At 52.6% G+C, this 13,275-nt stretch overlaps 2 protein-coding genes across 7 annotated transcripts; one reads left to right on the forward strand and one right to left on the reverse strand.

The window, feature by feature from the left end:
- On the forward strand, window positions 1-1,465 carry MSMP (microseminoprotein, prostate associated; the record flags this gene model as incomplete). Its single annotated transcript, XM_084225660.1, has 3 exons — window positions 1-112; window positions 738-846; window positions 1,276-1,465. 3 exons carry the CDS (start codon window positions 1-3, stop codon window positions 1,463-1,465), a joined length of 411 nt encoding a protein of 136 aa, XP_084081786.1.
- An 885-nt stretch (window positions 1,466-2,350) lies between these two features.
- On the reverse strand, window positions 2,351-13,231 carry RGP1 (RGP1 homolog, RAB6A GEF complex partner 1). 6 transcript variants are annotated; one of them, XM_084225380.1, is made up of 9 exons: window positions 13,113-13,203; window positions 12,353-12,492; window positions 8,923-9,059; window positions 8,482-8,565; window positions 4,798-4,947; window positions 4,573-4,719; window positions 4,068-4,195; window positions 3,645-3,822; window positions 2,352-3,422 (listed from the first exon to the last, which is right to left on the reverse strand). In XM_084225380.1, the coding sequence occupies exons 2-9, from the start codon at window positions 12,466-12,468 to the stop codon at window positions 3,199-3,201; spliced, it is 1,164 nt and encodes a 387-aa protein (XP_084081506.1). In that variant the 5' UTR covers window positions 12,469-12,492; window positions 13,113-13,203; the 3' UTR covers window positions 2,352-3,198. The 6 variants fall into 6 exon arrangements, with proteins under 6 accessions (XP_084081503.1, XP_084081504.1, XP_084081505.1 ...); XM_084225382.1 differs by having other exon boundaries at window positions 13,038-13,150; XM_084225377.1 differs by having other exon boundaries at window positions 2,351-3,422; window positions 4,573-4,947.
- Between the last annotated feature and the right edge of the window lie 44 nt (window positions 13,232-13,275).

The raw sequence follows: 13,275 nt of genomic DNA on the forward strand, positions 1-13,275 counted from the left end.
ATGGCCATGCAAGCACAGAAGATGAGGTGTGCTTGGGGCAGGCTTTGCCTGCTTCTTTCTCTCCTCCTCCAGCTGCCAGGCTCCCAGGCCAAATGCTACTTCCAGGCTAAAGGTAAGTGGGGAGGTGAGATGGGAAGAGGCTGATGGGAAGAGGAGGCTTCAGCTTTCCCAGCACGGCAGGGCTCTTCCCTATGCCTGAGAAGTATGGAAGGGACTGTGCTGAGCTCAGGAATGGGATCATGGGCCAGTGGTGAGTGGAAGGAGCAGTCTATAAACCACGAACATCTCCCCAGGGCTCTGGCTGAGAAACAGCTTTCTGGGCCATGAAGGCTCCTGGCAGGTGCCTGGCTGGGGCTGACTGTGCAGGACTAGCAGTAAAGGGAGGAGGACAGCTCATCATCCCTCTGTTGTCTCCTCCCAGGGCTGCAGAAATGCCCAGAGCCTAAGGGGCGCCGGACTTCTCCTCTCCAGGGAAGCAAGAACCACTCACTTCTTGCTTTAGACCCATGGGGTAGTGGTGAGAGCCACAAGGCAGGGCCAGCAGAGAATGAGAGATGACAGGGCATTCCATACCTGCAGGATGGTGGATAGACCACCATATATCTTCCATATCACAAGGTGGGTGAGAGGTCATCAAGATACTTCTGCCCCTGTTCAGGGCACAGGTGCGTCCAGGAGGCTTCCACTTGCCCTCAGCACAGGCCCATGTGTTCTCATCACCACTGTTTCCTTTGCAGCTCCCTGTGAGTATGAAGGGAAACAGTTCTCCCTTGGGGAATCGTGGCTGAGCACCAACTGCCTGCTCTGCACCTGCCTGCACCCCATTGGTGTGGGCTGCTGTGAGACGTAAGTGAGGGGCCGGGCCGGGGTGGGCTGTCACCTCCCACCACAGCACCCTGCCTCTGCAGCAGCAGGTGTCTGGTGGCTGCAAATGCAGCTGATATCAGAGCCTTGGGAGGGCTGCAGGGCAGCAGGTCCTGGTGAACAAGAGGAAGAGGTGGGCAGGACCCCACATGGGCTTTGAAGGTGGTGGGGGGAGTTGGGGCAGTTGGAAAGGGTGTTTTGTCACAGCAAGATGCCCACGTGGTGGGGTGAGTTGGGGCAGCTGTAAAGGGTGTTTTGGCACAGCAAGATGCCCAGATGGTCCAGGAGCCACATTCCAGCCTGCCTGAGCTGGTCTGGAATACACCCTGTGCAGCAGGAAGCCACCCAGTGCAGTCAGCAGTCCCCCGGCACTAATCAGGAGTACTGACAGGACCATGTCCTCTCCCACAGCACCCAGCACCCGATCGACTTCCCTGACTGGTGCGAGGCCCACTACGACTCACAGACCTGCCAGATCTCGGTAGTGCAGAAGGCCAACCCCAGCCTGCCATGTGTGAAGAGCGTGGAGCACGAGTGGGGCTCGGCCAGCACCCCCGAGCCGCTGGTGAACAAGGTGCTTGGTGCGGGGCTCAGCAGATAGAGCGAACCTCGGCAGTGCCCGCTCCCCTCGGCGCCGCCCTCCCCCTCCAAAGCACACCGCCCGCATGCTCCAGACCTGCCCCACCCACCCTGTAGAGGCATCACCACCAGCACCTCCGAAGGAAACCACTATGCACATGCCATGGTACCAAGCTTTGCTTCTGCCTTCAGCTTCCTGAACCAGGGCGTCCTCCCTGTGAGGTGTTCTGCACACCGTGGAAATGCAGATTCTACAGGATCTCCTCCAGGTGGGCAGAAAACCTTCAGTGACTAAAAAAAGGCTACAGGACTAAATCAGCCTGTTCCATGGCAGTCCTGCATTCCAATATCCAGCCCCAAGCAAAGCAGCTCCCTACTCCCTCCCAGACCTGTACACCTCTCACAGCAGCCGTGGTCAGCTCACTGGGGTCACCACAGCACCTCGTGCAGGATTCCCACACCCTATCCAGCCCCTTCTCTGCTCCTGGAGTGCAAGGGGCACAACCCACCTCTGGAACCACTAATGCCCCCACTCCAAAAGCTCCTGGGGTCCCTGGCATTGTAGGCCAGCCCTGGGCAACACTGCAAGAGAGCCAGCCCAGGGTGGGTGGCAGAACAGGATGTCCCCAGGGGAGAGCCCCATCCCCATTGGCAAGGGAGCAGGGTGGGGAGGGCTCAGGAGAAGCAGAAGCAATCCAAGTGCCAGGGTGGAGGCAGCCACCCTGGCAGCTGCCCCAGCTGGTGCCATGCCTGTGTTGTGCAGAGCCTTGTGTAGACATTTCTGTTCTTGCAATAAAGATACTGAACAAAGAGGTCTCCAGACTGTGACTGCTGTAGAAGGTGGGATGCAACGGGAACAATGTAGGAACAAGGCTCTTGGGAAAGCCGAGTTTTGCACATTCAGATGTTTATTACATTTCCATGCAAAGAGGAAAGCTCATGGGAAAGTTCAGTAAAAATGGGGAGCTGGCTATTGAGCAGGGAGATCTTCATGCCAGCTCTTGGATGCACAGCATGCATTCCTTACAGCACCCCAAGGATCCAAAGACCAGCAGGATGCTGGAGCTCACACCAACAGGAGCCCAGGCACACAACAGCCCAGGGGCTCAGTGCTGCTCAGTTTTGAATCATCATGATCATACTGACACAGCACAGGCCAGCAGCACAGGGCTGGCCTGCCACAACCTGCCTCCTACAGGGGGGGGTGGCTGGAGCACTGGACTCCACGTGTAGGACAACTCTCCAGGAGGCAGGACACATGCCAGGGCAGGAGAGCAGGGTCTCACCCAGCCCATGTGTGGCCACTGTGCTTCACCTGGATGCCAGACCTCTGCTTGTAGGGTCTCTGTAAGGGCACAGCCTTCACCCAAGGGTGGTATGAAGCTTCACTGGAAGAGCTCCCCTCTTCCCTCCCTGTGCTGGGCCTTTCCTTCTTGGAAGCCCCATACGAGATAAAGGCACATCAGTGATTCCCTGGGAAGGCAGGTTTCTTTTTTCTGAGTGCTGGGACTTGCACCTTCACCCAGGTAGGAAGGGTCCAGCTCCAGCTGGGGGCTGCAGAACAAGACACTGCATCAAGCAGCGTTTTTCCAGCCACGGACAGGACAGACATGCCTGGTGCCCGCCTGGATATCACAGATGGATGCAAGGGGACACTGGGATGCATGCACCACAGCACAGTGGTGACAGTCCTGCCTGCCATTCCCACTGGTGGCACACGCTCGCAGCTCTGCAAGCCAACAACCTCTCCCTACATCAGATGGTGATGGAGTTAGTGCTGGAGAACTGAGATACATAGGAAGCCAGGATGGGGTTGGTGGGAAGAACTTTGATGGGCAAGTCCCAGCTGAAGGTGTCCACTTCCATCTGCTCCACCCCAGTCCAGGTGACAGCCTCCGACTGGCTCCCACGAACCAAGCAAGTCCCTGCCGACTCCCCAGAAGTCACAAACTCAAAGTGCAACCTCCATTTCAGGGACACTGTGGGCAAGAGGGCAGTCAGCACATAACACTCACAAGTGCCATGGACAGCAGCTGTCTCAGCACACTCTGTCCTGGCAAGGGGACAGCAAATCACCCCACTCACACAGAAAAGGTCCCTCCCAAGGGACACAGCTCTGCTGAACAAGGGCAGGGCTGGGGACATCACAGTCTTCCTGCAGAGACAAGCAGGGATGGGTCCCTTCCCTGGTGGGTACTAACCGATGTTGGTGGTGAATCCTGGGGTTGAGCTGAGTGGGATGGGCAAGCTGAAGCTGCTCTGTGCTGTGTGCAGGCAGGACTCCTGATGGCGGGCGTGCACGGTGAAGGAGACAGGCTGCCCCCGCCGCCGCTGAAACTCCTCCTGGATGCTCTCCTCTGTCTGCAAGCTCACTGAGAACTGCAGGGCAATTGGCAGGGTGCTTGCTCTCACAACTTCATACATACCTCATGCAAAGCCTTGGGAGGGGGTCCGTTTCCCAAATGAGCTCAGGACTGGACCATTGTCTGCCTCAGACTCCAAGAAGACCCCACCTGGGTCCCACTATAAACCCTCACAGCCCAGTGCCACCCCAATCCTTTCTCCACATCCCTCACCCCTGTAACCCCCTGCCTCTCCCCTGTAACCCCAGACACAGCAATGACCTGCAGACATGGAATATCTCCTTCTGAGAAGTTGAAGGTCCCAATGACATCCTCTCCAATCTTATACACAGTCTTAAAGATGCAGAACGTCCCCACCTTCCCACGAGTGTTGCTGATGTTATACAGGTCTGTGCAACAAGAAGAGGGAAAAGGGTTGTGGCAGCACAAGGCTCTGGATTAATGACATGACCTCATGCCTTCTGTTTGGGTGTGAAAGACCCTAGTGTGTGAAATACCCTAGAGTGGTATTCCCTCTGGGAAATTTCTGCAGTGAGCAAGGGCAAACCCTACACTGGCTGCCATGTGCCATGGGCAGAGGGTCTCTCAGTCAGGTCTGAGACTGGCTAGGAGGCCCTGACCCAAGCAGGTCCTGATAGAGCTGCTACACAGCCATAGTTGGAACTTCACTTTGTCAGTGAGAAATATTTTGCAGCTGGCCCTGAGATGTTCTCCATGACCAGCTTCTTAGGAAGGACAGCAGGTTTGAGCAGGGAATATGACCTACGCAGGCTGCGTCGGGAGGTGGCCACCATGAGCAGTTCTGTCGCTAGGTCTGCCAGGCGAGAATCTTTCTTCAAGCCCTCCTCCTCCTCCAGGAAGGGGTTTGAGGGTGCAACAGCCTCATCCTGTGGGAACTGATAATCCTTGAGCCCTGGGAAGGAGGTGAGAGCATCAGCAGGGCAGGTGCAGCCCGGCCTGCCTGTGCAGGAAGGGCAGTGCGTGGCCTTACCGTGCAGCACGAGGACACGGAAGGGCACGCGCAAGAGCTTGATGGGGGAGTTGACGCGCTGGCAGCCAATGGTCAGCTTGTACACGTACTTCACGGACTGTCCCCGGAAAGAGGGGGGGCCATCGACAGGCAGTGTCTCACAGTATGAATCTGCAATGAGGGTAGAAAATTTGCTTTCCAAAGCCAGAAGGAAGATCCTGCAGCTGTTGTGTGCAGGCTCCCTGCACCAAGTGTTATAAGCAGCAGTGCTGAGCTAGGGACAGAGCCTGGTGCTTTCTGCTGTCTCCCCTTTCCTCCAGCAGCCAAGCAGAACCCAGCTCCCCTGCACCAGGCACACTGCTCCCCACATCACATGCACCATCATCCAGATACTGCTTCCAGCACATACAACCACACACACAAACTTTGTCTCCAAAGAATGCGAAAGACGTAAAATCCAGGAATACAACCGCGAGAGCTAAACTTACTAATCACGAGTTCAACCTAAATTTGCCTCTGTGCACTCCTTTGCCCAGCTCTCTCACAGCATAACCCCCTCCAGGCCCTGTCCCATGCAGGTATTGATCAGTACTTCATGCCTCTTTAGCTTTACACAAACCCTCAAACAAGTAAGTTTTCTCCTGTGTTTTTTCTTTGAAGGACTGCAGTAAATGACCAACAAACAATTCCCAAGACCTTCACATCAACCTGTGGTTTGTCCCCCATGACAAGGTGATGACTTAGATCACAAAGTCGCTGACTCTGAGGGCTCTGAGGTACTGGGGCCTGGCTTTCACCACATTCAGCCCTCTAGAGCCCCTTGGCCACCACACAAACCCCAATGCCTCTTGACACACTGTGAACACTCTTGCAGCTTTCCCAAACCACATGCTGTATAACAAGAAAGACACAAACAGTGAATTGTGGAAAGTCTCCACCTTTGGCATGCCCACCGTAATGCAGATACGCCCTGCCAGAGGAAGGGCAGCATCCTGCTCTGAAACCACAGATCCTTCCCCATGTCTGGCACACACTGAATATTGAGGCTTAGATTAAAAGTTAGGGTTACATTTTAAATATAACTTCTGGATTTCAAATAACAGGACTGGAAGGAAGAAAAAAAGCCTGTGCTAGTATGTAGTGGCGACAGGATGTCACACCTTAAAACACAAGCCTCTCTTTCTGAACGAGGGTGCAGATAAAGCAGAGAACTACTCTGACAGGGAGGAAAATCAGATATTTCCACGGAAAGAAGCAGACTTCTGTAACCTCCGTACCAGACTTAACAAGAGGGCTCACAAGGACCTTCCTGTCCAGTGAGGATAATCTGAGCAGAGACCACCACAGTCAGAGAAGGATGGACAGTTTGCTACCTGGCTCAGGAATGCCAAGATTCAGGAAGTCCCAGCTTCCAGGCATATCCCAGAAGGAAGCACATTCCTCGTGTTACAACTGCCTTCCTTACCCACCTGCTGTGCCCTCTGGCTGGCCTTCTGGCCTGTGTCCAGGCTGCTTCCATTTCCTCCCCTCTCTGTGATCTACCAAATGTTTAAAGGTATTACAAAACCACAGTGGAGGCAAAACAGCCACAGAAATTATTTGAGGACTTGAGAAAAAGCTTCACGGTGACAAATTTAAAGAGTTCAGTCTGGGCGACGTGTCAAAGGGCTGAGATATGAGTCAGCTTCAACATACAGGCTCCATAACAAGAGTAAGGTATTGGGGAGTAAGTTGGTCAGCAAATGAAAACAAGTCCTTTTATCAAGAGACAGTCTGACACAACCTCAGCTATATGTGCCAGCTATGGCTGCAGTTTAATAACATGCTGAAGCAGAATTAAGATTTCTTGGGTTTTCTGGTTTGTTTTTTTTTTCCCCTTCCCAAACTGCGTAGCAAAACTCAAAACTTCTGAAAAACAGGAAATGAAGAATTAAGATACACACCCACACAGCCTTAACTCTCCCTCCATGGAGCTGGCAGGAGACCCCAGGAATGGTCTGTAAGTGTGCCAGCTGCAGTCTCACGTGACAGCAGCACCACCACAGGCTGATGGGATCGGTGTGAACAGTCTGGCAGGAACGAGATCAGGGCTGTGATACAGCCTGGGATTTCAGTGCTAAAAAAGCAGCGCCACATGCAGCCACATCACATGTGATGCATGAAATAGACAGGTGAATCACACAGGGAAGGGGAAAGGCTGGACTGTACAGCCAAGGAACCTCAAAGAATAGAAGAGTTTGTGTCCTTCCAGAGGAGCTGTGTCCAAGCACCAGGCAGATGCAGGCTGCTTGTGCCAGTGCCACCCAGAGGCAGAGAGGACACACACACATTATGACGTCATTGGAAAGGGTAGACAATCCCTAGTTTAGCTGGGGATTGAACAGCTTCTGCCTGTTAAGCCAGCGCAGAGTCAATCCCTCAATCCACCCCAGCCACCTGCAACTTGGGCTGTTGTCACTGACCTGTTATCCCAGAAACTGCCCAACCTGCCTAAAGTGCGCTAGGAAAAGGGACTTCCCTCTGCTTCCAGGGAATGGATACTCCAGCCCCAAACCTGCAAGTAACAAGGAACACAGGAGAATCCAGGTGAGCCTCAGGCCAGCTAAGGTTTCTGCCTCCTACTCCCTCCTGCTAGCACGGCACCTCCTTTCCCCAACATGCTGCTGTATAATAATAAGTGAATAACTAAACGTCTTCAGACAACAGGCTCTGCAGTTTAGGGGCACAGCCCCAAGACGGCACTGCCCCACCCCACTAACCACCAAGGCAAGCCAGCCTGGTTTCATCAGGTCCACCTTACCCTCCAGTCAGGCCCCTCCAAAGCCAGAAAGGCAGGAAGACACCAGCTCCAAAGCAGCATGTCACAACCCCACGGCTGCTTGGTCTCCCTTGCAGCTTCACCTCCAGATCTGCAGATCTCAGTGATCCAGCAGAGCCTGCTCCAGCACAGGCACTCTCTCTCCTCTCCCTGTATTCTGCAGTGTGAGAGGTCTCCATCAAACATTCCCAGCAGATCCCTGGGCCAATAACAAACCTCTCCACGCACAGCCTGAGAGGCCTAACACCACTGCTGCTAATCACAGGCCACTGGAATGCAAAGGAGATATGACAGGACCTGAACAGGCTGGGTCACACAGCCACCAACCAAGAGAGAACAGCGCATACTCAGCTGTTTCCACAGCTATCTACTCAAACATGGAGAGCTTTGAGCAGAGGAGATGAGGAGTGCTCACTTTCACAGCAGGAAAACTAGAACATTAAGAAGACTTATTTCCAGGACAGACACAACCTGGAGAGGAAGCACAAACATTTGGAGGACACAGGACACCAGCCTAAATTCCAAGAATACACCAGTGTGACTGAAGAAATAAAGTAAAGGAAATGCAGGTGTGTATAGCCATTCCTTCTGCTGCAAGTAAGTATTTCAAAAGTTTTATGCCTCTCAGCTACACAGTGGACCTGCAGCAAAGGCCCCAGGCCAGGGACAGGACTGAGGGACACGCTACAGTACAGCTCAAGCGCAGAAGAGAACAGAATCTGGATGATGCAGCAGCTCCTCAGCACTCATGCTCCAAACAAAGCACCCCATCTTTTGTGAGCACCGGGATCTCACACTTGCAGCACTCGGGTCTGCAAAGCCAGTTTTGAAAGCAGAGCTCCCCAGAGACGAGCTCTGTGAGCAGGAGAAGTGAAGACAGGACTCACAGGACTTGGACTCCCCAGGATCCAGTCGCAAGTCACAGAAGAGGATCTTTGGTGGGGTGGACAGGATACACTGACCTCGCTCTCCTGGAAGAGAATAAGAAACACATGAATGCTCCACAGCATGGAGCATGACTGCTCCACAGTCAAGCCCCATATGGAGGAACAGGGAGAAAAGAGCCAGACAGGAAGCACCTCTTGCCCTGGTCATATTATGAGACATACTACTGCAGCTGGACAAACAACTGTCATGTTTCAATGCAAGATACTGTCACTGTGATTTCAGTATCAACAAAGTCCCACAACATCTATCAGCAGGAAAGCAGCACAAACTTTGCACTCTTGATGCACGCTGCATCAAGACACACACATTATGGTCTGCTTGACCCTGCTCACTGTGCTCTCACTGTCCCTACCCAGGTAACAGGCAGAAGTGGCACTCACCTCTGTTGGGGACAAAGACAGTCTCATTCTCTGCCTGCACATCGTGCTTGCTGCCATCAGAGGGAGGGAGTGCCACCCGGTTCTCGCTGGCGTGAAACTGGCAGTGGATCTGGGCGCTGGCCCATGCCAGCATCTCACTGAAAGCAAAGAGCAACACTCATATCTCTGCTTTAAACCTCAATTACAGCAGGCAGGAATTGGGAGAAAAGCAACTCTGTCAGCTCAGCTCCATGCAGGACTGCTTGTCTGGATGGAAGGAAGAAGGTGTTGCTTCACTGTCACTGAAGCTACTCTCACAGTCCCCTTCCAAACAAGCCTTGGGAGTAAGCTCAAGCTGGAATGCTGACTCAAAGCCACTTCCACCCCAGCTGCTGACTACAGCTTCACCCAAAGCCTGGCTCTGCAGCCCAAGAACTCTTTCTAAGCAGCAAAAATTGCAGTCTGAGCCACTACACCAATGGCACAGTACTGACATGGCACAAGAAAACACATCTGCCCCAAGAAACGCGGTGTACACTCATGGCAGAGGACAAAAGGCAGCAGGGGTCAGCAGCCCCTGTCCCCTTCTGTGATGACAAGAGACAAGGTGGCTTGTGCAAAACTTCACAGGGATCTGTCAGCCAACATGCTGAGATAAGTGTTCCAAAAGCCAGTCCAAAGCCCTACTCATTTGTTCATCTTCCACATCATCCTCAGATTAGAACCGGCCACTCAATGCACTCTTCGGAGGACACCTCAAGCTGCTGCATGTGGGTCTGGCAGAGGACACTCAGCCATGAGGAGTTAAATCCCAAGCCAGAGGTGACACCAGATCAGCACTCTAGTAACAACACAACCATTAGAGAAGTGGGCAAATTCTAAAGCAACAAATTCCTGCAACCTGGGCTCAGCTGCCCCTGCCCCCAGCACAGAGATGCCCCAAGCTCAACACTCCTCAGGGCAGGCAGGCCCAGACATGCTCACTCTGGTCCCACAGCACTACCCCCAACAAGAACATCAGCTGCTGTTTGTGCCAGACCAAAGGAGGATGCTTCTGGGTCTTTCATTAGGACCTACTTACTCCTCCTTATGCAAGTACACTGCTGACGGCAATAGGGGAGGCAAAGGTGTCATTTTGACCCCTCTCTGTACAGCCCCAGGAATTAATGTAGGGTCACCCATCCAGCACAAAAAACAGTCTTGTGTTTTGGACTCTGCTGTGACGTCAGCCATTCAATAGGGCACTTCCCATGGTATTAGTGACACCTTTCAGTTTCCAAATCACTCCTCTTTTTTTTTTCAATAGTGGTCTCTATAGTTTAGCCAGTGAATAGTTCCTCTGGTGTTTTCTAACATCACGACCTGATTAGTAAGCACCAACAACAGAGCTCTAGGCAGCACAGGGATTTTTTGTGACACACGAGTGTCCTTCCATGTGACACATCAGAGCAGTTAAAGGTCTAGATGAACTAGGGAAAAAGGTGTGCTGTATTTGTGTCAGCTGACTAATGATGTGCTATTCGATCTTTTGTATGCGCTGGCTGCTCTTACCCAAACACACCCCAGTTACTATACCTAGTTGCTTTGAGCTCTATAGCTGTAGTTCTGCATTTTCAAAAGTACCAGCATGGCTTTTTCCTCAGGGCTGTCATATGTTTTTTTTTTTTGTAAGGTATCTGCTGTTTGGAAGCAGAGAACTGCTCTTGCTTGAGGCAATGTTTGCTAATTTTATATAAACTTAGAGTGATTACAGTACCTTCAAACACCGTATTTTGAGTATTTTTTTCTTTCTTTTTCAGTATAGCTTTACAACATTCCACTGGATTGTTTTCATTTTTTCTAGCCATATGTCCCAACAAAATTTGCATGTCCCTTCCTGCCAGCAGAGCTGGCTTGCTCAGCTAATGCTTGTTCAGCAGTGGAGGATCCTGCACTGGTGCTGAGGTCACTTCCTTCCAGTCTCACCTTCCTCCACAACTCCTGTAGCCTACACAGGACATGCTCGGTGCAGCCTCTGGGTAGAAGAGATTTGTTTCTTGTACTCCACCATCAAATTAATTTCCTGCCTTTCTTTCAATTCTGTCCCTGTTCTCAATATGTGGCCTTGCTGTCCCTCCAGCTGTCAGCCCCAAAACCTCACAGGCTCTGACAGGTCTCTCTGCCTGTTGCAGTCACAGTGCTTTGATCTGGCTCCTGCCTTTATGCAACCCACAGCTTCATTTTCCAAACCACCGATCTATTTGCTGCTGCCACTCGTTTGACTCAGCCAGGTCTCATCCAATTGATCACCTGGGGCTTTTTTTATTATTCTAAAAACTTTTCTTTTTCAAGAGGCAGTCTTCTACACATCACAACACATCTGAAGTTTTAAATGAAGCTCTTATGAATGTACTGAAACACCCCCCAAACCATTCCACCTGCCACCCTTGCAGTCCCACATGTTTCAGAAGCAGACAAAACACAGGACATCTTGTCGTCACAGAGGACCAAACTCTGGGAAGCTGGATGCTTGTACCACAGCTGACTTGAAACCTGATCTCAGCAGCCAAGAGGAAACAGGAAGAAAAGAAGGAAAGTTAAGGAAGGCAACAAATACAGAAGCCCTCTGCTGCTGAGACTGCAGGCACTGTGAGTGGGCTCACCAAAACAATCACATGTGTGCATCATACTGGTGATGAAAGCATGCTGAACCTGACAGGGCTGGAAACAGACACTTCCCAGGAAGGACTCAAGATGAGAAAGCACTCTCCACTCCCTGAAGAATCAGACAAGGCCGCACACTCAGCGGACATGAAGGCTTTGGGTGATTACTTGTGACATAGAGTCACCCCCTGTGAGCCAATACGGGAAGCTCCCATCTTCTCACACTTCCTCAGCACTGAGAAGGGGAGATGATGCAGTGCTCAAAGGCTGGGCCACAGAAAATGTGGCTGCAGAAGGTGCCCCTTTCAGACCTGACCCTTTGTTTGCTACCTCTGGAGGCAAGGTTACACTGATCTGTCCAGCACTGCTGGATAAAAGAGAGCTCCTTCCACAAATGCAGGAAATAATGACGCAGCCTGGATGTTGCTCTGTGGGACTGTCACCCTGGTGTGACCAGATAGCCCACTTTGACAGCCAGTTTGGCTTCATTTTCTGCCAGTCACTGTCACTGAGGGCTCACCTGAGCAACAGAGAATCTCTAACTGCATACCTCCTTCCTTGTCTACTTCTTGGGGGCACAGCATAATTACCTCAGCTTCACCCCCAAAATTGAGATATGATGCAAGGCTTCCTTAAGGGAGTGCCTCGAGTAGGGAAGTCACAAGGGACTGAGATGGCACCACTGCCCTACAATGCAGCCATGACTATTACCCCCGAGAGGGGAGAGAGGGGGCTGTTCCCTCTGGAGGGACCCAGGCAGCTCCAACATTTGGAGGCTCTGTGCATGGACAGGCACAGGCTCCTGTACCTGCTGGCAGAGGTGGATGAGGCCGATAATGGGTTGGTGAAGGTGATCACACACTCCAGCACCTCCCCTGCCAGGAACACGGGCCCACGGCCCAGCTTGGCCACCACTTCAATCATGGCTTGGACAATTCTGCTGCACACCTGCCAAAAAAAGCCAACATTGGGCATGTTATCACAGAATCATAGATTCAAGGAATTACCAAATGGTTTGGGGTGGAAGAGTCCTTAAAGACCATCTTGTTCCAGCTCCCCTGCCACAGGCAGGGATACCTCCCACCAGAAGAGATCGCTCAGGACCCCATCCTGCCTGGCAGTGAATATTTCCAGGAATAAAGCAACCACAATTTCTCTGGGCAACCTGTGCCAGTGCCTCACCACTCTTACAGGAAAGAATTTCTTCTTAATATTTAATCTAAATGTAATCTCTTCAGTTTAAAGCCATTCCCCCTTGTGCTGTCACGGAAACACGGAGAGAGGGCTGGGCCATGTAACTGAGGGGGAATGGGGACACACATACACACACACACAGGGGGTGTGGGGGGAAACACGCACAGCCCCGTCTTTACAAACACATACATCTTCCTCTCAGGTCCACGCAGACAAGGAAGTGGGGTCAGGACACATCGCGACGGTGAGAAGGACAGCCCTGACACCCCAGCCCTGCGGTCCCGAACATAAACACGCACACGGATAGCTCTACCCGAGGGATCAGGGACACAGGGCCGCAACCTTTCCGCAGCTCCCGCCTCGGGCCCACTCACCACCCGCACAGGCCGCACTCGCCGTCCGGCACCACTGCAGGCCCGGCTCCCCGCCGGCGCTCGGCGGGGATCGGCAAGGCTCGGCCCTAGTTCGGCAAGGCTCGGCCCTAGTTCGGCAAGGCTCGGCCCTAGTTCGGCAAGGCTCGGCTCTAGTTCGGAAAGG

This window comes from Fringilla coelebs, assembly GCF_963513975.1.
Source record: "Fringilla coelebs genome assembly, chromosome: Z".
NCBI classification, from domain to species: Eukaryota; Metazoa; Chordata; class Aves; order Passeriformes; family Fringillidae; genus Fringilla; species Fringilla coelebs.

Bases quoted from the DNA above. Each gene is read 5' to 3' on its own strand.
- RGP1 (XM_084225377.1), bottom strand. From the start codon at position 12,468: ATGATTGAAGTGGTGGCCAAGCTGGGCCGTGGGCCCGTGTTCCTGGCA. The intron at 4,948-8,481 runs GTGAGTCCTGTC...CCCTCATTGCAG, and splicing joins TCCTGGGGAGTCCAAGTCCT to ATTCATACTGTGAGACACTG. The intron at 3,423-3,644 runs GTTAGTACCCAC...TCTTGCCCACAG, and splicing joins AGGATTCACCACCAACATCG to TGTCCCTGAAATGGAGGTTG.